Source organism: Drosophila tropicalis, unplaced genomic scaffold (genome assembly GCF_018151085.1).
Source record: "Drosophila tropicalis isolate 14030-0801.00 unplaced genomic scaffold, ASM1815108v1 contig_443, whole genome shotgun sequence".
Classification (NCBI taxonomy): Eukaryota; Metazoa; Arthropoda; class Insecta; order Diptera; family Drosophilidae; genus Drosophila; species Drosophila tropicalis.
In genome coordinates, this window is record NW_027172907.1 from 5591784 (window position 1) to 5614749 (window position 22966).

At 38.3% G+C, this 22966-nt stretch overlaps 1 protein-coding gene across 2 annotated transcripts in view; it reads left to right on the plus strand.

Annotated features, from left to right (window-relative positions):
• Positions 1-242: 242 nt before the first annotated feature.
• The window catches only part of Eip78C (Ecdysone-induced protein 78C), a 46562-nt gene continuing 23838 nt past the window's right edge, over positions 243-22966 (plus strand). The window contains exons 1-4 of one of the 2 annotated variants that reach the window (XM_068286394.1): positions 243-976; positions 3356-3645; positions 13911-14200; positions 14281-14422. In XM_068286394.1, coding sequence (XP_068142495.1) covers positions 885-976; positions 3356-3645; positions 13911-14200; positions 14281-14422 — 814 coding nt within the window. In that variant the 5' untranslated portion in view covers positions 243-884. Of the gene's footprint in view, positions 977-3355; positions 3646-8859; positions 10137-13910; positions 14201-14280; positions 14423-22966 lie in introns of those variants that run through there. The other variant, XM_068286393.1, reaches the window with a different exon arrangement.

Consider the following 22966-nt stretch of genomic DNA (forward strand, 5'->3'; position numbering starts at 1 on the left):
CTCTGTTTATGTTTTTGCGGCGCCGTTATATTTTTTGGGGTCGCTGCTGCTGCGGCAAGCTTGCACCAAACCATGTGATTGCTTTGTTGTTGGCTCTCACATCCTGTGCATGTGCATGTGCTTGCCTGACTGTGCCGCAGCTTAAAAAGAAAGAAAGAACAAACAGCCACAGCAACAAAAAAAGAAGAAGAATATATAAAAGTGTTTTTTTTTTTTTTTTTTTGGTGCGCTTTCCTTTTGCTGCATTTTGTTGTCGCCGTTGCCGTCGTCCTTTTCGTCGTGGTCGTTGTGCTGTCGTCGTCGTCGTTGTTGTTTCGGGCCCAGAGGCTGCTGCTCGTTGACTACAAACAGGCAAAAATTGCAAGCAGGCAGAAGGCAGCAGCAGCAGCCGTGTCCAAAAAGCCGATTTACAGTTTTGCTCTATGCCCAGTTATGACTGCAGTCACTAAAGCAAACGGCAATAATACACATTTCCGCTATTTAAAAATCAAGAAAAATATACAAAATTAAGTGCAAAAAATTTCAAATTCAAAATAAAAATATTAACAAACAGTATTTGAGGAAATTCACACCCACACACACAGAGAGACGCGAGTTAAACGAACACACCATAGAAACACACACACACACAGGCACGCACATATAGACTCACATGGATGTAAGCTTTAAGTGAAAGTGGAAAAAATGTTGGCATCTTTTAGGCGCAGCGTGTGAAATTCAACATTTTCTATCGGAAAATTAAAAAAAGAAGAAAAACAAAAAACGAAAAACAAAATAAATATACATATATTTTTTTTGGCTTGAACCCTAATTTAGCCAGCTGTTTAAATGTATTATAGTGCCTTTGTACAACAAAGGCCCGCCCCTGGGAGGGCCGGCTATTCATGGAGTATTCAAACACAAGTTTGAATCATCAACAGCAACAGCAACAGCAGCAGCAGCAACAACAGCAACAACAACATTCAAATAAAAGCAGGTATACACCTATATTATATGTAAATTTATACCATATATATTTATACATTTATGTTTGTTGTGTGTGTTTGATGTAAATGTAATGTGTTGTGTGTGTGTGTGTTCGTGTGTGCTCCATTTAATGACCACACCTGGGGCCATATGAGTGCTGCTTTTCCTTTCAGTTTTCCGCCTTTTCTTTTTTTCAATTAACCATACAATTGCCCAGGACCCTCATCATCATCATCGTCATTATTATCGTCATCATCAGCAGCATAAGCGACAGCAGCAACAGAAACAGCAATAGCAACAACTGTGGCAGCAACATTTACAGTTTGCTGCAGTTACTCCATCATTCATTTTGCTCTGACTATGACGAGTGTGAGCCACTAACCTACTTCCTCTGCCACATACAACAAAAGCCGCAGCAGATGCGGTGGCTGCTGCACTCGGCGATGTTGCTGCTGCTGATGCTGGTACTCTTGTTGTTGTTGTTGTTGTTGTGGTTGCCTTTGTTAAACGAAGCCGGCAAAACCACGCCCACACAATAGCCAAGGCAGTTGGCGTTGATGACTGAAAATGAAATGTGAGAATGACTAAACCCCTTGCCATCATTTTGCTAACATCTCTTTCTCCTCCTCCTGCTGCCACATTCCAGTAGCTAACTCATTTTTTGTGTAAATGAAATGTTTATAAATGCTGACAGGGCCAAACAAATGATGAGATTTTCTATTTCTCTCTCTCTCTCTCTCTCTCTTTCCCTCTTCCTTTATGTCCATCTGAGAGTTTGAGCACTCGATCGATGTTAGTTGCATAAATCAAAAGTCTCATTTTAGAGGAGGCCAAAAACCGTCCAACAAATGCCACATACTTCTTTTCACTTGTGCTTTCAAGCATCGCATTGAAAAGCGAAAATATTGTGACAACAGCAGCAACAATCTTGAGTGCCATAGCACTCTTCGTATAAAGTGCATAAGGACGAGACTTGGCTTGGGCTTGGGGCTTGGGGCTTTGGCATCAGCAACAACTCAGTAAAAACGTGGCCCAGGAGAGGCCATAAAGCAAATGCAATAAAAACCGAACCAAAAAAAGTAGCAAAATAAAAAAAAAAAAACATAAGGCAAGTTAAAAGGGTAAAGTCAGCCACAGGACGTGCAGGCTACATATGCATGTGTGTGTGTGTGTGAGTGTGTATGTCTATTGATTTTTATAAAAGGATGCAAAGACAAAGGATGCTGGGCCTGGAATTGACTTTCCTTGATTTTGCATGCTTTGGGAAAACAGCAACTGCACTGCGCGTATGAGTAATAGAAGGAAAGAAACCTTTAAGGCTTTTAAAAATTTATATGTATATTGTGCCATACATGGCGTATGCGTGATGAAAATTCAATTATTACAAAACTTTATGCAATTTTTACTAACTAAATTTACTTGACAATATGATATGAAGACATAAAACTATTTCTTTATTCAATTTGTAAATCATCCTATCAAGATAGTGAGTGATGAAATTTAAACGACTCTCATTTAGAGGCTTTGAAAACTGTCAAAATTAGGAATAAGTTTTGAAGACGTCTGATAAGACTAGTTTTAATCTCAAGTTTTAAAATCTTTTAAGTCCTTTTCTAACTTAATTAGTAACGCTTTATCATTTCATTATCAGACCTAAACCGTAATTAATATATGCCCTTACATTCATTTGTCTAATAGAATGACTATCAAATACAAATTTTAAAAAACACAATTATTATTATAAAAATATATGTATTTTTTTTTTTTTTATATTTTACTTTGCACTATGTTCTCTAATACACTTTTTTATGGCAAACTTTAAGGAGCACTTAAAGACATTCGTGGCCTTTAACGAGATTCGTTTAGGAACTTTTAAAGACATTTGTTAGCTGTTGAATTTTTTTCCACTTAAATTGAACCTGACTATCGATCAATATAAAGGACAGTAAGGGGGTTACTGCTGCTTATATAAAGCATTGTTGATATTCAATAAATTTTCACAGTGTCTGTGCCTGGGCCTGGACACTGACTATAGAAAATGGCCAATTACGAGACAAAAACGAGTTAAGAATTGTGCCAGCGTGAGTGGGACGCAGGGTGGACAGGGTGATATAAGGGAGAACTGCCTGCACTTAACATGAATGGCCATTTTTCCAATCAATTACTTGCCAAGAAGAAATAGTGGCTAGCGGAAGGAGCGGAAAGTGAATAAGTTAGCCATTGAACAAAAAATAGGAAAGGAAGCAAAAGAACGAGGAGAAATAAAAGGATTTATGGTTAATGATTTTTTAAATGTTTTAAAAGCAATTAATTTTGACATTGACATTGAAAATAATTTCTGTATAATTGTTGTAATCGTTTTAACCTTGTGCACTTTCATATTTCACAGGCTGCCAATAATTGCCAGCTATTTCAATATTGAATCGCCTACTGGATCGAGTGCAACAACTGCAACAACAGCAGCATTATCAACAGGAACAACAACAACATTAAGCATTAACCAACAGCCACGTGGATTGAATACGCCACCAACTACACCAAGTAGTCCTTTAAGGGAATCTAATCAGAGTCCTTCGGAAGGCGATGGTCATATATCATCATTGAGCTCACATTCTGGTTGTGGTTCAGTCTATGGCTCCGGTTCTGGTTCCGCTTCAGTTTGCAGTGACATTTTGCTAGGTAAGTTTTCCAAAACCAAAAAATTGTTAGATATTTATAGCCCAAACAGATCATGACTCGGTGTGTGGCAAGAAAATTGCAACATTTTTATTGAGGTTGCTGACATTCAGGGAGGAAAAAGATTGCCAAAACGATTTAGCTCCCACTTTTGGGCCTATTCTGTTGGCCTATTCTGTATTGCTTGGTTTAGAATTCGTTGCCATTGCCAGAACTGGGAGGCCACACACATACAACTACAAACACAAACACACGTAAACAGACATTGCAAAACTGCAAAACTACAAAACAGAAATACCAAAAAAAGAGAAAGATTATTCGGGGCTGGTTAAGAGGCATGAATAGAGGAAGCCAAGTGTCGACCAGGAATTTGAGGCTGCCTTTTGTACAATCTGTGCCAGAATGTTGCTGATGTTGGCCATGTTGCCCATGTGGTTGTTGCTGCTGTTGGCATTGTGGTCGCTGCATCTCAATGTGACGTTTATATAGCAAAATTCTCCTCTGTAAGCCCTCTGGCACTCTGACATGGTATTTCTGGCATAAACATTAAGCTACATCGGTTGCATAGATAGTCAGGGCAAGACACTGAGAGAGTACCATCTCTTCTTTCTTTAATGCATACATATAGTGGAAAATTGAAAAATTTATTCGCTTAGCTAATGGATTTGAGTTAAGCGTAATTCTAGATCTAATCAAAATATTCTCCACTTTAGTTTACACAACTTTGTTTTCAGTTGCTATGGTATCATTCTCATTCTTAACAATAATTTTTCCACTATCTCACATTCATTCGCCCCTTTCTATTTATTGTGTTTGAAGTGATAATTTCTAACGCCCACTTCTTCTAAGTTTGTTTACAACTTTAATGCTATCATATCAGTCAAGTCTCGGCAACACTTAACAATAACAAAAACAACAAAGCTCACAAGCAATAGCAACAAAAACAAGCATCGTGGAGGCTACTGCCACAAAAACAAAAAAGAATGTGCAAAATAAACAAGAACCGAAACATTCATAGAATCTACAATCTAATAGCATGGCCATTATACAATACAAACGAGGGCTGTCACCTAAATTGGTGAATTTGTTTTTTCAAATCAAGGTTCAGGAACGATAGAACTCCTAGAAGGATTGTAAGAGATTTGGAATAGAATATTGTAATAAGCCTTAAAGGATGGATACCTAGCAGTAGATGAGAGAAAACTTACCTAAGAAGTATTCAGATTTGCTAGATATTCAAAAAATATTATAAAAGTATCATTTCCGCTGCACTAAATAAGTGGCGGATCTATATATAAATTTTGGGGACAGAAATTGGGAAGGAAATTGGTTAAATATATACAATTTTCGGCGGTAGCTTTTAGGGGACGAAATTTCCCTCATGTTCTTCCCCAAGAATTCGTTACTTGATCAGAATGTCTTTAAGCAAATGTGACGATTAGAGGAAAATTATACCGAAATCAAAAAGAAATTTAAAATCGTGATCAACCGTTTTAATTTGATTAAAATCATTAGTTTTTAGATCAATCGCTAGAAATCGCCCTCTAAAGTATGCAATGTAAAACAAAATAGAGAGTGTATTGCATCAAGAAAACAAACTTTTCTTTGATGTTTTTGAAAAGTACATTTATTGACTATCTATTGCCTATTTCAGGGGGGCAAATTGGACCATATTACCGCCAATGAGTTTCCTAGATTTAATTACCAAACAAATAGATGAAACTTAGAGACCAAAAAACGATAAAAAATAGAATTTATATAGCCTATATATTTGGTTTATCTGATCTCGAGCTGTTGTCGAAAGTTTGTCAAGGCCAAAAACTTTAGAAACATTCCTCGTAATAAGCTAATAAATAGAAAAAGAGCAAAAACTAAACGCATTTTGCGCCACTTTGTTGCTGCTGCTGCCCATGAGAAGTCATTGAACTTAGATGACGACGACGACGACGACGCCAACAATGGCAAAATAAATAAAACGCGAAAAAAAATGAGTAGCAGCGACGCGGCAGCAGCGGCAACAGCAACGACAGCAGAGGCGGACCGCTAGAAGAATCGTTTTGATAAGTGAAATGCAATGGGAGTTAAGTACGTAAGAATAGACGACGACGACGACGATGAAAATGAAGAAAAGAAGAAGAACAAGAAATTGCAAAAGAAAGAGGAGGTGGTGGGTGTGGGCTGACGGGGGGAGAGGGGTGAAAAAGAAACTACAGCAGCTGCAGCGGCTGTAGAGCCACGTGAAAGGCTCTACCTCCCCCCCCCATACCATACACACACATACATACACACAGCAAACAACTCTCACTCAAGGCGCTTCACTCCATTGCTCTTTCTCTCTCTCTCCCTCTCTCTCTTTCTCGAGTTACGCATACAACCTCAGCGATTACACAATCGGCATTTTCAATTTTCTCTTCCTGGTTCGTCGTCTCTGGACTTCTCTGTGTCTGTCTGTGTGTGTGTGTGTGTGTGGAGATCAGGTTTTATCAACTCATTGCAATCAAGGGGTGAAGTAATGGTGGGGAGGGGTTAATGGGGGGCGTTTGGTCGGTTGAACGATCGGTTCGGTTTGTCGTTGTCGTTGCCGATGCCGTTGGAGTTTTCGCTTTCGTGTGGTTGAGGAGGATTGAAGAGGATCGTCATCGTTTGCCGTTTTTCTTGTTATTTACAGTTTCTGTTTGCTTTCGCTGCCCCGTTGGAAAAATGGCAGAAAGCAAACCAGCTGCAATTTGCTCTGCTTGCGTCGACTGCTGCTTCTGTTGTTTCTGCTGCTGCTGCTGCTGTCAACGTCGCTGCGTCTCACTATCGCTGCCGCCTTCGCTGATCATTGACTTTCGTTGCTTCTCTTTTGCTTAAAGCATTCGTCAGGGAAAATTGTGCAACGGCACTAAATACAGGAAAATGATTTTTCCCAATTTTTCCTTGCATTGGCCATGAAGTGGCAGGCGTTGCAGGAAGTGAAAAGTATATGAAGACTTGGACATTGAATAAAATATTTGTATTTAGGTTTAATTTAAACTATGAATTTGGTTTATTTTCAATTTGAAATGCTTAAGAAATAATTTTATTATTTCACATTTTAAGAACTTTAACAAACAAGTTAAATATCTTTGATTAAAGTGCCTAACATTTTAAATTAATACTTATTTACGATGCCATAAACTAAAGTTAACAAAAAAACAAAAATCAAGTTAAAAATTGTTTGCAATTGTCATTATTAAAAAGTTTGTTGTTTGCCAAAAAAAAGAAAAATAACAAACATAGATGAAAAACTAGTTTCGCCAAGTTTCACTGCCTAGCAACTGCAACTGCAGCAGCAGCAACAACAACAACAACAACCACATTTGAGTGCAAAAATTATTTAACTTCCGCATTGTAGAACTTGCGCTCTTCTACTCCAATCACTAGAGAAAGAAAGAAAGAAAGAAAGAACAAGCGCGAGAGAGTGAGAGAGAGAGAGAGCAGCTGAGAAAGAGAGATGGCATGTAACGGTTCTCTCTCTCTCTGTAGTATGGTTCTAACTCACTCTCTCTCTCTCTCTCTCAGTGTCTGTCTCTATCTTAGTCTTTCTCTTTGGCTTTCTTAGTGTGTGTGAAATTGATCTTGAGTGCACTTGGAAGCTGACGTCGACGGCGCTGCTTCTGCTTCAGCTGCTGTTGCTGCTAGTGCCTAGCAATAGAAATTGAAAATAGCAACCAGGAAAAGAGTTTTGCACAAATGGAAAAGTGCAACACCAATAACAACAACAACAACAGCCACCAAGAATTGCCTATGCGTGTTGTTGTTGGAGATTAGAAAGATAGATAGATAGAAAAAGAAAAGAAACTGGCAAGAGCAACAGGCAATAGCAGCAGGCAGGCACATTGACTCTTGTTTGGGAGTCAGTTAGCCCTTACCCTGCTTGCCACTCCTGCCAACCCCTCCACCCACCCACCGTATTGCAGTGAGTCAGCCGCGTGCGGCGCTACGTTTTTCTAGCAGAGTTTTTCCCTCACTCCATTGGGCCACACAGCCACCACACACACACACACATACACACAAACACACATTCTACGTATTTTTCCTGCTCTTTCCCCACACACACACACACACACACACACATGTCTGATTCTTGTTCTGTTCTTTTGCCTTTGGTTGCTCTTGGGTTCTTGGACTCCATAGTCGTTGATGTCTTCGCTGTTGTTGTTGTTGCTGTTGTTGCCGTCTTTGCTGCTGTCGTCGTTGGCGTCGTCGTCGTCGCTGCTGCCGCCGTTTCTGCTGCGTTGTTGTCGTAGGTTCTTTAGTTTGGTTTGAATTTCTGTTGCGCATTTGGAGCGCTGCAAAGTTGGCGCTTGGATCTTGTCGAGAGACGAGAGAAGTTTTCTGTATACGCGCAATCGCACAACATTACTTTCCTTTCATTTTCCCGCATTTTCCCAAAAATCCCCTCAGCCCAAAAGAACCCAAAAAAAAGGAAACAAAAGAAATACAAGTCTATTAAGTCCATTTGCCTACCTCAAAGACAAACAAACAAATATCGCGAGTGAATACGAAAGGACTCAAAATAAGGAATAACCAAAACACGGAAGTGAATTGAAAATTTATGATATCTAGATATAACGGATTTAGTTAGTTCTATACATATATATTTTTTTCTTGTTATTATTATTATCATAATTGTCAATATTGTTGACTTTTGTCAAGTGTCAAGTGCAAGTGAAACAGAAATTTTTGGGGGAAACAAGACGGAAAAGATAATCCATGATGATGCTAAAGAACTTGTAAACATTTTCCGCTCTTTTGGAGAAATAGAATTTTCCAAGAGAGAAGAAAATATACATTCAGTCACTAATTTTCATCCCTAGCAAGCAACTTTTCTATGATTTTCCTTGATTTTCATGCTAAACGCTCTTTAATGTTTAATTCTTGCCATTATTTTCAAATATATCAGTTGATCAATATGTCATCAAATATGGAGTTTAGTTTTTCATTGACTTGATCTCTTCTTCTTATCACAGTTGCTTTTTCTAATAAAAGCTTTGGCTTGTGGCTTGGGTTTCCTTTTTAGAACGATTTTCCATTAGTTTGTGTTCGCCTCATTCGCGTATGTCTATCTCGTTTATGCTTAAAAGTCCAAATATGTAAAAGAGTTGAACTGTTTTTTTTTTTTTTTTTTTTTGGGTTTTTTTTTGTTGTTTTTGATGCCAAGTGCCCATATAAAAATGCTGAGTGAGAGACTGTCAAAAGATTGCAACTTCACAATGATGATGATGGATGCGATGCTAGCAACAGCAACATGGATAGTTACCAAATAGAGCTGGAGGCAGCACAGCAACAGCAACAGCAGCAGCAGCATCAATCACAAATTTCCATCACCAATCTTTTGGTGGAAACTTTGAGTGTCAAAGAGCAACAGCAACAGGCGAGGTCAAAGGACAATATCGAAGACTTTGAAGACGACGACAACGAAGAGGAAGAGGGGGAGGACGACGATATTGACGACGACGAAGAGGAAGAGGAAGCGGTAGAACACGACGTCGACAACGTGAACGACGACATCGACGAGGGGGAGGACGAGGACCAACTAGAAGACGACCAGGAGGAGGAAGACGACGAAGAGGAGGAAGAGGTCGTAGAAGAGGATATTGTAGAAGGAGAAATCAAAGCATTGCCCCAGGTCAATTTCAATGCAAATTCGGACTTTAATTTGCATTTCTTTGATACACCAGAGGATTCGTCTACTCAAGGTGCGTACAGTGAGGCAGCCAGTCTTGAATCTGACCCAGAAGAGGACGAAGAGCAACAGCAAAGAAATTTACAGGATTGCCTAAGTGCCATTGAGGCGGACCCTTTGCAGCTGCTGGAGTGTGACAATTATTACAGAGCAGCAGCTGCAACATCAGCGGTGACAGCCAATCATAGCCAACAGCAACAACTCCAGCAGCAGCAACAACAACATCAACAGCAGCAACATCTTCAGCAGCAACAGCAACATCAACATCAACAGCAACATTCTCATAGTCTTCATCATCAACAACAGCAGCAGCAGCAACAACAACAACAACAACAACAGCAACAACAACTTAGCTGCTCCCTAAGCAATGGTGGAGGTCCTTTGTACACCATCAGCAGTGTGCATCAATTTGGTCCGGCCAGTAACAACAGTTCCGCCTCCGCCTCCTCCTCCTCCACCAATTCCTCCGCCTCATCCTCCTCATCATCATCCTCATCATCGTCATCGTCATCATCATCATCATCAGGTGGTGCCCATGCCTCTCCAGATAGCGGCTGCTCTTCAGCCTCATCCTCATCTCAGATTGTTTCCTCATCATCGTCATCAACTTGCTCGGAGCATTTCACTAACTCATCAGCGGTCAGTTCCAGCTCTAGTTCCAATTGCAACAGCATTGCAACAGCAGCAGCAGTTGCAGCCGCAGCCGCTGCAGCAGCAGCATCATCATCATCAGCAACATCAGCGGCAACAGCAACATCTATATCTGTTGCGCATCTAAAGAAAGGTGAGACTCCCAAATACATTCAAATTTCAAGATCGCCAATGAAGTTTTGTTTCCCCCCCTGCCTCCCTCCCCTTTATCATAAAAGTTATGTCTAATAAATTTTCATTGGCATTGCATAATTTACAGCGGCAACAACAACAACAACAACACCAACATCTTGGCAATTTATTTCCTCTCGACTTTTCCTTTTTTTCTTGCAATTTTTACGGAAACTATTAAAGCTTAGCATGAAAAATGTGAAAATGAATATAATTTCTGTCGATGTTGTTGCTGCCATTGCACATTTTGCAATTGGTTGCTGTCATTTTCCATTGCTGCAGTTGCTGTTGTTGTTGTTGTTATTGCCATGGATGTTGAGGTAAAGAAAATTACCTTTCATATTGCCTATTATTGATGCAATTGAATGCCATGCAAATTGCGTTTTCATTTTCATATAAAAAAAAAGAGTAAAAACGATCCTCAAGAAATGAGCGAACAAAAAAAATTGATAATAATTGCAAAAATACCATCAAGGGAATGGAATTTGATTTTCTTTTTCGCTATGCAAAAAGCAATTCCTTGACTAATAAAAAATGCGGAAATCTTTGAAAGCATCGAAGAAATGAGGAAAATCATCTTAAAACGAAAAAAAAACAAAATTTAAATGCTCATAAAAATTTGAAGCTTGCATAAAATAGGCGTGTTCATTTGAGACTAGAGACAGGTAAATACCTGGAATGCTTGGCATGAAGGGAGGTTAGGGGGAAAGAACACATGCTGCCAATTAGTTTCCTTTTATTGGAAATTAGATATTTTGCCGCTGTTCGGAAGAGATATCCGATTACTTGGGTCATTTTGTATGCAATTACCTAAATACTTCATTTTTAATTTGCCTTTTTTATTCAAATAAAGATTGAGTAAAGAGTAAGAAGTCAAGTTTAATAACGATGGAAATAGTTCATTAAGAGAAAACCATAATTAGGCAAACACTTGCTGAAAAAGTTGTAAAGAATCAAATCATTTTTTGTGAAGACTTTTGATACTTTTTATCTACATTTGCTTTAAAATGTTGATGAATAATCAAATGTGATGTAACGTATTTATTTTTAAAGATTAAATGTATAGATTGTTTTCTTCTTTCTCATCAGCAGACTTGACCATATGCTCTTAAACACTTTAATGCTAAAACTAGTTGGGAATTACAACTCTATAATGCGAGAAAAGAGAAACCACTGCTTACAATTTCCAAGTGTAACTTATGTTTTTAAGATATACACTGATTGGCCTACATCATGATTGCATTTGTCTTTATGATTCGAAAGAACTGCATATACGTAACTCATCTGTTGAGCCTTAAATATTTGCTTTAACCCATCAAATCACAAGTTTCTTCTATTTGACTGTCTTGTCTGTCTTATGTTAGATCTCGAATCATTCTCAATTTTGTTATCTCTCGAAACGACTCTTCAAAGATGTCATTGCAACGAGCTTTGTGGGGGTTAAATAAATTAAACATATATTGACTAGGATTTCAAACCTTCGAACCAATAATCAACCAAAAATTGATAGAATCCAAGTAACAAGATATCAACTGAAAATCAATCTAGGTGAATTATTTTATAATCCTCCTCTTAACTGCTTGAGCTGAGAGCTTGATTTCCATTGTTTAACTTTAGTTTTGTCGTAATTCGTCAAGGATAAATGTCTGCAAACACTTGTTGCAACAAAGTCAACAAACTGTTCACCTGGGATTCTCTAATTGGCATTTGCTTACTGTCTGTGTTTACAAGGATAGGACACTAAGAAGACAATTATGTGAGGGAATGATTGGCGGAATGGATGGAAAACAAATTAAAATATATAAACATAGATATTAAATGTCATCTGTCTCTGATAGCCACTCATTTCCATTTGATGGGGTTTTATTTATTTTTTATTTTTTTTTTTTATCAAATATAAGGAAAAAAATATGCCAACACCAGCAACACCCAACAACAACAAATTGTCGTCTGTCTATCTATCGGTTGGCTCTTGTGTCTGACAACGCGGAAATGCCAAGCAGCAATGGGTCCCGGGTTTCACCTCCCTCTGCCGTACAAGCCTCCTACGATCTGTCTTTCTCTCTCTCTCTCTTTCTCCCTCTCTCCCTCTTGCTCTCTATAGAAGCAAAACCACAAACAATGGCGTTGGAAAATTGTCATTTTACAAAAGCGGCCAAATGATTTGCATTTGAACGCGAATGCGGCGCGAAAATGAAAAGCTAAGGCACAGGCAAAGGCACTTGAATTTCCTTTTGCTTTTCCTGCTCAGGCCAACGACAATGACAACGACAACGACAACGACAGCGACAACTGCAGCAACGGGCAACAGCGACATTTTCCAGACATCTTTTCGTGGCTGAAAATTCAATTTACAATTGCACAAACGCGTAACGCGTCGTCTTGCTGCCCTTTTCCTCCAATCCGCTTTCCCCCTGTAGCCATGCAACATCGTTCAGTTAGTTTGTTTGTTTGTCGGCGCGTGCAAGTTGCACATTAATTTCATTTTGCATTTATTTTTCGAGGTGTGGCAACGCCAATTGCTGCAACAACAACGTTGCTGCTGCTGCTGCAACCAGTAACTACAGTTCAAACTCCAGTTTTTAGTTCATTTGCCTCTTTCACTCACATTTTTGCATTAGAAAATTGAATTGAAAATGGAAAATGAAAGAAAACAATAAAGAAAAAGAAAAAAAAAACGAAAAAATGCCAAGAAGCAAACATTTGCTGAAGTTTTTGCTGCTGTTGTTGTTGTTGCGGCCGTCGTCGGTGTCTCTGTCTGCGGCTCCAATTTTTCTGCCTTTTTTTATTTTTTTTTGTTTCTGCTTTTCTTCTATAAAAATTTGCATTGCAAATTTTTCCATTGGTGAAAATTGTGTGGCTGCTTCTCGGAGTTGTTGTTGGTGTTCCTTGTTTTCCTCGTGACTGGCAGTTGTTATTGTTGTTGTAGGCGTATACGTGATATTTTTTTCCTACTTCTTTTTCTGTTTTCATCATTTTTTGGATTTTTTTTTTTGTTTTCTTATCGCACAAAATCAAATATAAAAAATAAACACACACATACACACTCAAAAGGGGTGAATGCACTTTGTTATGCCTCATTTCTGTATTGAGTCTTGTTATTTTGTAATTTATTTTTGCTAGAGTTATTTACAATTAAACAATCAAACCAATGAGTTTTTATTGGCCAAAACAAAAAGTGTTTATTGAGTGAGTTTCTTAGGATGATTAAGTTAGAAGCATTTATCCTTTATCTTATCAATAGGGTGGACGAAATTGTAGTATCCTTTTGAATTATGATGGACCTAAGCTTATGGATGTAGATTCTTGCAAAGAAAGGGGATGAATGGTGTCATTCCTATTAGATTGCTTTGATAAGGCCCAATTTAGTAATTCTGATTAAGACCAAAACTGGATTTGATCTGTTATACTTAATTCCAAATTAAGTTTCATTGCTTTTTGATTTTAAACTTTGAAAGACTTGTTAAAGTCAAGATAAATCCTTAAACTTTTCAATATTAAAATTTCCTTATCTAACTCATATTTTGGCTGGAAAATGAGGCAATCGGCAATTGAGACTTGGAGCAAGTAATAGTTGCCAGTAACAGGAACAACAATATTATCATCGACAGCAAAGACTTATTTAGTAAATATTGCGGTTTACCTGGCGTATGAGTAATATTGCATAACTTAATCAACTTTCCTAACTGAAAATTCATGAAATTGTAAAAGTAGCAAATGTATTTTGTCATTGCAGAGCAATCAACACAGCAGCAGCAGCAGCAGACACACTCACAACAGCAACAACAGCAGCAGCAACAACAACAACAACAACAGCAGCAGCAGCAGCAATTGCACCAGCAACAACTGCAACAACAAGCGTTTAGCTTAGTCGATTCCAGCAATAACAACAACAACAGCAACAGCAACTCCAATAACAGCAACAACGGCAACGGCGTCTCATCAAAATCTTTTGTACCCTGCAAAGTTTGCGGTGACAAGGCATCGGGCTATCATTACGGTGTCACCTCCTGCGAAGGTTGCAAGGTGAATACCATTTAAAATTATATTTTTAGTAATTTCTGTTGCTTAAATCTGCAAATTCTACTTATTTTTTGGTCTCAAAGGGTTTCTTTCGTCGCAGCATACAAAAACAAATTGAATATCGTTGCCTCAGAGACGGCAAGTGCTTGGTCATACGTCTGAATCGCAATCGTTGTCAATATTGCCGCTTCAAGAAATGCCTCTCAGCGGGCATGAGTCGAGACTGTAAGTACATAAAAACAAGAAACAAGAAAAAAAATTCCTAATTATGCTTAACAATCACAACGAAAAGTGATGGGGTTTCTTTGCGTAAAGTTTATTAATGTACCTATTTGTTGGAATGGGCCAGAAGAAAATTCTTTAAAGAAAATTGGCAAAAATTCTAATAGCATACTTTTAGGTATTCTTTGCGCTTTTCAAATCGTTTACGAAAAAAGGCGGCCATCAAGTATTCCATAAACAACTTTAATTATTCACAAGCTCAGAGGCAGAGACGAGAGAGAGAGAGAGAGAGAGTCAAAAGGCTAACCACAAATAAGTCAACAAGTCAAGCCACAAATTGAAGGTGGTTACACTGGTAGAAAAATACTTCCTGCCATGAAAACTGATGCCGAAAAACCAAAAAACTAAAGCCAAAAAGGCCAAGCCCAAATGGGCCCACCCACCCACAAAGGCGGTAAGAGTGAAGTGAACCGACTTAAAAATGAAATTTGCCGTTTTATGACTCTTGTCAGCAGCAGCAGCAGCAGCAGGAGGCAATAACAACAACAACATGAACATTAGTTCCCTTTTACTGTTATTGTTGTTGTTGTTGCTTTTGTGAAATTTATTTGATGTTGCACGATTAATTGCCCAAAAAGACAGAGATAGCGATAGACAAACATAGATAGAAGTGAATGTTTTGCATGTGAAGTTGGGACAAGCAACACTCGGGGGCGTGTTGCCTGTTGCTGCTGCTGTTGTTATTGCTATGCTTTTCCATTGCTTACTCTGTGACAACCCAAAAACATATTTGTTGCTTGTCACTGTCTCGCTGTGTTGTTGTTGTCTGCAGTTGCAATTGCATTTGCAGTTGACTGCGTGCAGCATTTATTAGTCTGTGCGTCAGTGTTGCATTTTGCCTTTTGCCTGCCTGCAACATTTTTATTGCCCATTTTTCTTGTGCCATGTGCCATGTTACTCTGTCTCCCTCGATCTCTCTTTCTCTCTCTCTCTCTCTCTTTTTCTCTGTGTCTAATGTTAAGCAAACACTTCCTTAATTTAACCAATGCCACTTTGTCGCCCACGACACAGACACAGACAGAGACTACAGACCAATCCTTTTCTGCTACAAAACTGAAAGAAATAAACACCCACACAAAAATCGTTAAGTCGTCATTTACGTTTCTTAATATACCCTTTAAACTGGAGATGGCATTTGAGTTTTTTCATACAAAATTGGCAATTTGCACTCTTTTAATTGACTCCTAAGCAATGTGCAGAAGATGGCTACATCATTATTGGTTGTAGAGCATTTCTTAGCTTTGTGTGTGTGTGTGTGTGTGTGTGTGGGGAAGTCTGTTTTTCTTTTTAGCTTTTTGGTTTCATTATGGCCATTTTTCTTGATGAGTTTTGCCCCTTTGTGGCAAAGACTTTTACTTTGGCTTATTGCATTTGTTGCACAGCAAAGTTCAATAATTTACTTAAATTGCTTTTTGTTTCTTCTCTTCTCTGTGTGTGTGTGGCAGGCTCAGACCGAAACCTTTCTGTTGTTGTTGTTGTGGGCGTATGTTCATCTTTTTGCAACTGGCAACTTTTGAGGCGCCTTTTGATTTTGCTTTCCTCGCTTTGGTTTAATTAGACTTTTGCCTGCAATTGGCAATTGCCGGAGAGCCGTGAGAGATTTTCCAATTAAGTTTGCTGAAAAGCGAAAAAAACAAAAACAAAAAATTGTTGTTGAAAGCCAAATCGGTATATTAAATTCTTTTTGGTATTTTCCTTCTTATTTTTGCTGCCTCTATTTTTTCTTTAATGGGTCAGTTCAGTCTAAATAAATGCAATTATGTTGCCTTCTCCTTTGCTCCCTCTCTCACTGTGTGTGTGTGTGTGTGTGTGTGTGGGCGTGGCTGGTACTTTTATTTAATTTGCAAAAGCTTTTGTTGGCAATGGCAACAAAGTGAGAAAAAATATCGCATCGCTTGCCAAGCAGAAATTGCATTTCAGATGTTGCAGGCAGGCAGCAGTCAACAACAGCAGCAGCAGCAGCAGCAACTTTGCCTGGCTTCGCAGGAATTTGGGTCAAACATAAAATACACACAACAACAACAGCATCATCAGCAGCAGCATCAACAGCAACATGAATTACATAGATGCAAAGTTTTTCATGCCGGCAAGCGGCACATTTTGTGGCAAATGCCGGCAGCAACATCATCTCACTCTCTCACTCACTCACTCACTTACCTACCTAGCTATGTTGCCTAGCTGGCTATCAACCTACCTCCCAGTGGCCTACTTGGCTTTCAGTTTGTTTTGTAGTTAAACTTTGCTCTCGTAGGACTCGTGGCAAAAAAAGAAGAAAAATTCCTTGGCGTTAATCAAATTTATTGTTTAGCAGCTTCAGCAACTTGGCTAATTGAAAAGTTTTTTGCTATCTTCTCTGTCTCTGTCTCTGTCTCGTTCTCTGTGTCTGCACATCCCTTTTTGGGGTTGGCCATCAATCAAATTGTCTACAAATCAAATTGCAATTAAAATGCCAAAAGTAGAAGTAACAGAGAGAGAGACAGAGAGAGAGAGAGAGAGAGAGAGATGGTTTTTGCACAAAAGTTCTTGGCTTGGGAATGGGCACAAAAAAGTTAGTGTTGCTGCTGCATAGATTCGGCTTTGGCTTGCTCAGTCACAATTGCAGACAATTTGAAAGCAAAACTATCAAATGTCAGCAACAACAAAGATCAGCCAAAAAAACAAAAAAAGAAACTAAAACCATACAAAACAAAGCAACAAATATTGAGTGCAAAATGAAACTATTGCCGCTGATGTTTTTGTTGTTGTGGCTGGTGCTGCGCCTGCGCGCCAAACAACATCACCATCAGCAACAGCAATAAGCAGAGACAAAGACCACAACAAACAGACTTTGTAATTGTGGCATAAACTGGGTCACTCAGACAGAAAGACAAATGGACAGACAGACAGACAGACAGACAAACAGAAAAACAGACAGTCAGACATTCAGTCGGAGAGCGAGCAACCAATTCGAGACACTTTGATTATGTGCGAATTGTAGTTGTTGTTTTTTATTGTTGCTGTTGTTGTTGTTGGTGTGGTTCTCGCTTTGAATTTGTTTGTGGTGGTTTTATTTTTTTTTTTTTTTTTCGACAATTGCCTTTTGTTTTGCTGCTTGGGCTACATTAAAGCTTAGGCAAAACTATGACTATTTTTTGTGTTTCTAGTCGGTCATTGTGTCGTGCATGAAGAATTGTAATAGCAATTGACTGAGAATCAAAGAATGATATGCTTAAATATAAAAAGTTCATCATACGAAAAAAACCCTCTGTATTGAAATCTAAACTATCTCTAACGCTTAGTATGACTTCCTAGACATGAAAATACATACAGTTTTAAAGGAAAACGTTTAATTTATTACAAGTAATGGATTTTTGGTCTTTCAATGCTGAGTCTTTCAGGTGATCTAGACATTGTTGTTAGTCCAGAAGTTTATCTTAAAGGATACCCACTCAGATCACTGCACTCTATCCAGTGCAAGATTGGATCTAATGCAAATCGAATACTTCATTATAAGTTTTCGAGGCCATAATACTAACTAAAAGATCACTTTTAAGACACTATTCTAACTTAAAAATAAAGAGATTGCAATTTTCATATATTCAAAGAATTGACTAAATAAAAGCTGAAGTTGAGGTTTATAGGAATACTTTGTTGTTTATTAGCCTTTGTTTTTGTTTCGCTCAAGAAGTATAACCAGATTTAAAAGCACGAAAATGAGATATAGCGAGGGGCCCTACAAAACCATATATATAGAGGATATGTTTGTCTAATCCAGCACAGTTTGTATCCCCTTGTCGAACCCGACGATTCTCAATTAATAGATATTCGGATAGAGATATGTTAAGATCAGACTTACAATCATATATACTATGTATAATCAAGTAGTTAATTTAGGACAATTAGAAAGGATCGTTTGGCTTCTTGGGCTAACTCTAACGAATTGGACAATATAGCCCATATAAATTCTCTTATATTTGAAGATAATAATTATAGTTATTATAATTTAAATTCAATTACTCTTTGCTGTATCTGTCTGACAGTTTGCAGTATCAGTTCACTCAACAGATTTTCCAATTTCACATTTCCCATGGGTCAAAGGCAATCGCTTTATGCTTCCTGCTTTGGGGCATTTGCGTTTGCCTTTCATGCCATGAAATTCCCTCAAGAGCCTTTCACTTTCAGTTCGTTGCTCGTTGCTCTCGCTGGATGGTTTCTGTTGGCTGGTTTCTGGTTTGTTCGTCTTCTTTTGCCACTTCCGCTGACAATTTGTTGTTGCCATTAGCTCTCTTCCAGAGAGACATGAATGAACCCCAAAAATAAAAACTCATCGAAAAGACCAATGCACGCCGTAAAATGTGTTTATGACATTTAATGCGAAACAAATCGGCAAAAGTAAAGTCAATAAAAAACAACAAAAACAACGGCCAAAAATTATAATAAATAAATAATTTTTATCCAGCTATGTATATTCCCGTAATAAACAGAATAATTTTGTAAATTTTATAGAGATATATATGTATTTGTATGGGTATATATTGAGTTTGAGTGTTGCTGTCATGTTATGCCAGTTTATTTATAAACATTTTGAAATATTTCAACAGCAGCGAGATAAAACTTTATAACCCAAAAGCCAAAAAGATCATTAAAGAGTTGAAAAAGCAAAGGCAAAGGCAAAGCAAAGCAGCAGCAACATCAAGAATCAACAGCAGCAGCAGCAGCACCTGTTGCAGATGATTGACGGCAATATAAGATGATGAGTCAATTGTAAGTATATTGCTGTTGTTGTCAACTTTGTTAAACATTGTTGCTGTCGTCTGTCTGTGATTGGTCTCATGCTGTTGTTATTGTTGTTGTCGTAGTCCAATGTGGCAATATGTTCTCCTTTGACTAATTGCTAATGTTAATTTATGCCAAGCAGCACATTGCCTCACATTGTTCTTATGTTGCTGCCGTGTTACGCCTGCGCCCCGCTGCAGCAGCAGCAGCAACATGCTGACAAGCAGCTAATTTGCAAATGAAACTTGTTTTGTTTTGTCGTCAACTGAGTTAGTTAGTTAGTTAGTCAGTTAGTGGCAAACTGCAATTGTTGCTATTAAATGTTTACCTTAACACTTTGCCTTTTCATTCACCCATTTGCTTAGAATTGCTGTTAGGAGGGGGAAGTGGGTGCTTGGGGTGGTTCAATGCCTTCTCTTGTGACTTGTGACTGATCTGCCTCAGACTTACGTCGCGGTTTTGTTTGGTTTAATGTATTTGCCACAGAATTTGCACATTTCTGCATCAGTTGCAATAACATTTCCATTTTAAAATGACTCATTACGCATTCGTATTCATATTTTTTGTGAGTCTTGTTGCTGCTGCTGTATTCATTGTTGTCGTCGGCAGGTCGTTTGCACTGTGGCAACAATTTGTTTCCCTCTCTTTCACGTTCTTTTTCTTCTGCTGTTGTTGTTGAGTTTGTTTTCTCTTTCATTTTTTTTGGGTAAATTTCCATGCTCAGTTATTCATTATTTTCTTGTTATTATATTTGTTGTTGTTGTCTGTTCTATTTACTTAAAATGATATACAAATAATTTGGCAAATATTAAACACCAAAAGCATACAAAATAAATTGTCATTGTTTAATTAATGAGCAACCTTGAAAATTCGCAACAAAAAGGCAACGATTGATGTGAAATTTTAGGTGAAACATATGGGGAAGATATTAAAGTCCAAAAGCAAAAAAAAAAAAAAAAAAAACACAACAACAGAATACCAAGAAACTGATTGAAAAAGAAAGAGAAATTACTTTTGTAAATAATTTCCTTTTAATATATAAATTTGATCAAGCAAAACTTATTATTCTTTAATTTTAAACAACTTCTTAAGCTAAGATTTTTAAGAATGGAAAAGGAGAGAAATTGATCGTTTTCGTGCATATTAAACTATAATTATTTAGTTTTCTTTTCATCGTTAAGAAATATGTTGCTAATGGCAATGTTGTTGAGGGAAATTTAGTTCCTCTGAGTTTTATTAGATTGCCTTAAGCTATTATCATAGATTTGTGCCATTAAATCGAAATATTGTAACATTAATTAAATATTTTAAACTTGTTTTGGGGAAAAGTTTAACAGTTTTCCAAGCTAGTTGCCATAAGTAACTAGGAAAAAGTGTCTATGCTAAAAAGTTTTAAGAATTCACTCGGAGCACACTTCAATAATGGCAAAGTTCTTTGCGCTTCAGTTACTTTATGTAGTGCATAATTTTCTTATAGAATAAATGCTAAAGAGAGTGAGAAGAAATGAGCAAATGTCTTCCGGGTGGCATTTTGCCATCAGTTTGAAGATGCCACTCAACGACGCATGAAAATGCCAAAGCAACACCAGCAGCAACAGCAGCAACAGCAGCAACGGCAACAACAGCTAAACTGATGCTATTGGCAGTTTAATCAAGACTTTAGCTGACTCTTTTCCTTCTTATGTTTTTTTTTTTTATGATGTTTTCTTTTTTGTTTTTGTTTTTGCTGATAATGATAATGCGCTCTGGCCAGAATCAGAATCACGGAAGCAAGCGCGAGCCAAGAAAAATGCGTGCTTCAGAGCAGCGTCACAATGTTGTTGCTGCTGTTGCCGCTGTCGTTGTTGGGCATTGAACTCCAAAGGCGTGCGGGCAATTGCCGCTGTTGCTGCTATGGGCAATGCGTTGTCAACTATTCTCTCCCTTCTCTCTATAAGTGTGTTTGTGTGTGTGTTTCTGTTTACTTACGGGTAATGGCATCGCATCATAATCATTTATTTTTGCACTAGCCACCGCAAACTGAAGTGAGTGCCCGCTGCTGCTCAGTGGCTAATTTTATAAACTTCTTTTCATTCCTCCGTTCAACCGCTCAGCCCTCTCTTCCCATATACCTCAGATTTGCATTTTATTTATGCGCTGCATGCGCTGCAAGTTGAAGAGAAAGAGTAGAAGAAGCAGGAGGAGCTGGAGGAGGCGGTGGTGGAGAAGCCGAGAATGGGCTAAGTAGGTGCTGGGTGGGTGGTGTGATTGACATTTAAGAAGTCAACGTTCGCCCCGATCAACTTGATTGCCATTGTCTTTCATTCCAGCCCAGTGTCATATTAATTTGTTAATGGGCTTTAATATGTCTTTTGAATAAAATAAATGAATTAAAGCAAAATTATGAGAGTTCAGAGATAATCATATAAAGTGCAACTACAATTAATCATTTTGTATTACATAAAGCAAAGAATAATCAGCTTTTCTTTCCTCAATGTTTTTGAAAGCCGCATATAAGAGTTGTTTAAATTGGAGGTGTTAATCGGTAAGAAATTTAGCTAAATTAAGAGAAAACTCGAAAGATTCATTAAACATTATTTGGAAATTTCTCAAAATTCTCAAAAGAAACTATTTGAAAGTGGAATGTTTTCGGTTGTTGCAAAGCAGTGCACACTCTTTCGGAAGGTCTTTGATGGGTTAGACATCAGGGTTCGCAGGTTCTGGCACTTAGATTGCCATGGCCAACACTTAATGGCTGACTAAATTGATTATGACATGTTTACCAACACTGTTTATTGCATTTCATATTGGCAAATCATTTTTGCCACATTCTGTAAAGTGCATTTGCAACAAATATTTTCAATTGCAAATGAAACACGAAATGGTTGTCCAACTCGATGAGAAGCGGGGAACCGGTGGAAAAGTAAAACTATCTTCAAACTTCAAGTTATGCGTTCGCACATGCAACACATAGAGAAAGAGACCGAGAGAGAGAGAGAGAGAGAGGGGCACAAAAAATGAGGAAGCAACTTTACGACTGAATTGAAAGTTTTTTTGTGCGGCAACCAATTGCAAGGAGACACAATGGCAGAAGGGGGAGAAAAGTGCAGCCAGTGAAGCATTTGATTTTGAACACCCCAAGCAGAGGTGCATACATACAGACTTAGTTGTAGATGTAGATGTAGATGATGGAGCTGGAGCCAGTTGGCCAAGCTCTAAGCTGATGTTGCTCACTTTGTTGTATGTAGTTATTGTTGCTGTTGTTGCCTGCCTGTCTTCAATTAACACGCCGCTTTGTTGTTGCCGTTGTGTGGCATTTCCCTTTACCAATTGCAGAATGCGTTGACCTTTTCATTTACTGAAGAGTATGTATGTAGGTAGGTAGAAGTGGATTGCAAAGGGATAAGGAGGGAAGAGGTGCCTGGTGCTGGTGCGCTCTCAAGTGTGGCCACAGAGCATGACAATGATGATGATGATGATGACGATGAAGATAATGATGATGTTGCTGCTGGTGATGATGATGAAGGCGGCAACTTTGACGGCTTGTTGGGACACCTTTGACTCTCCAGTCCCCGCTGGCCGAACGAACTCAGATTGCGCTTTTGATTTAACTGCTTAATCAACTTGAAGTTGTTGCTGATGTTGAGGTTGCATGTTAAATTGCTTGAGCTTAGTGATCTGAGATGATCTCAGGCGTGATCGATGATGGTTTGCCCTCGTTTCTGAGCTCTCGCACTCTTCTGTTTTCTCCTG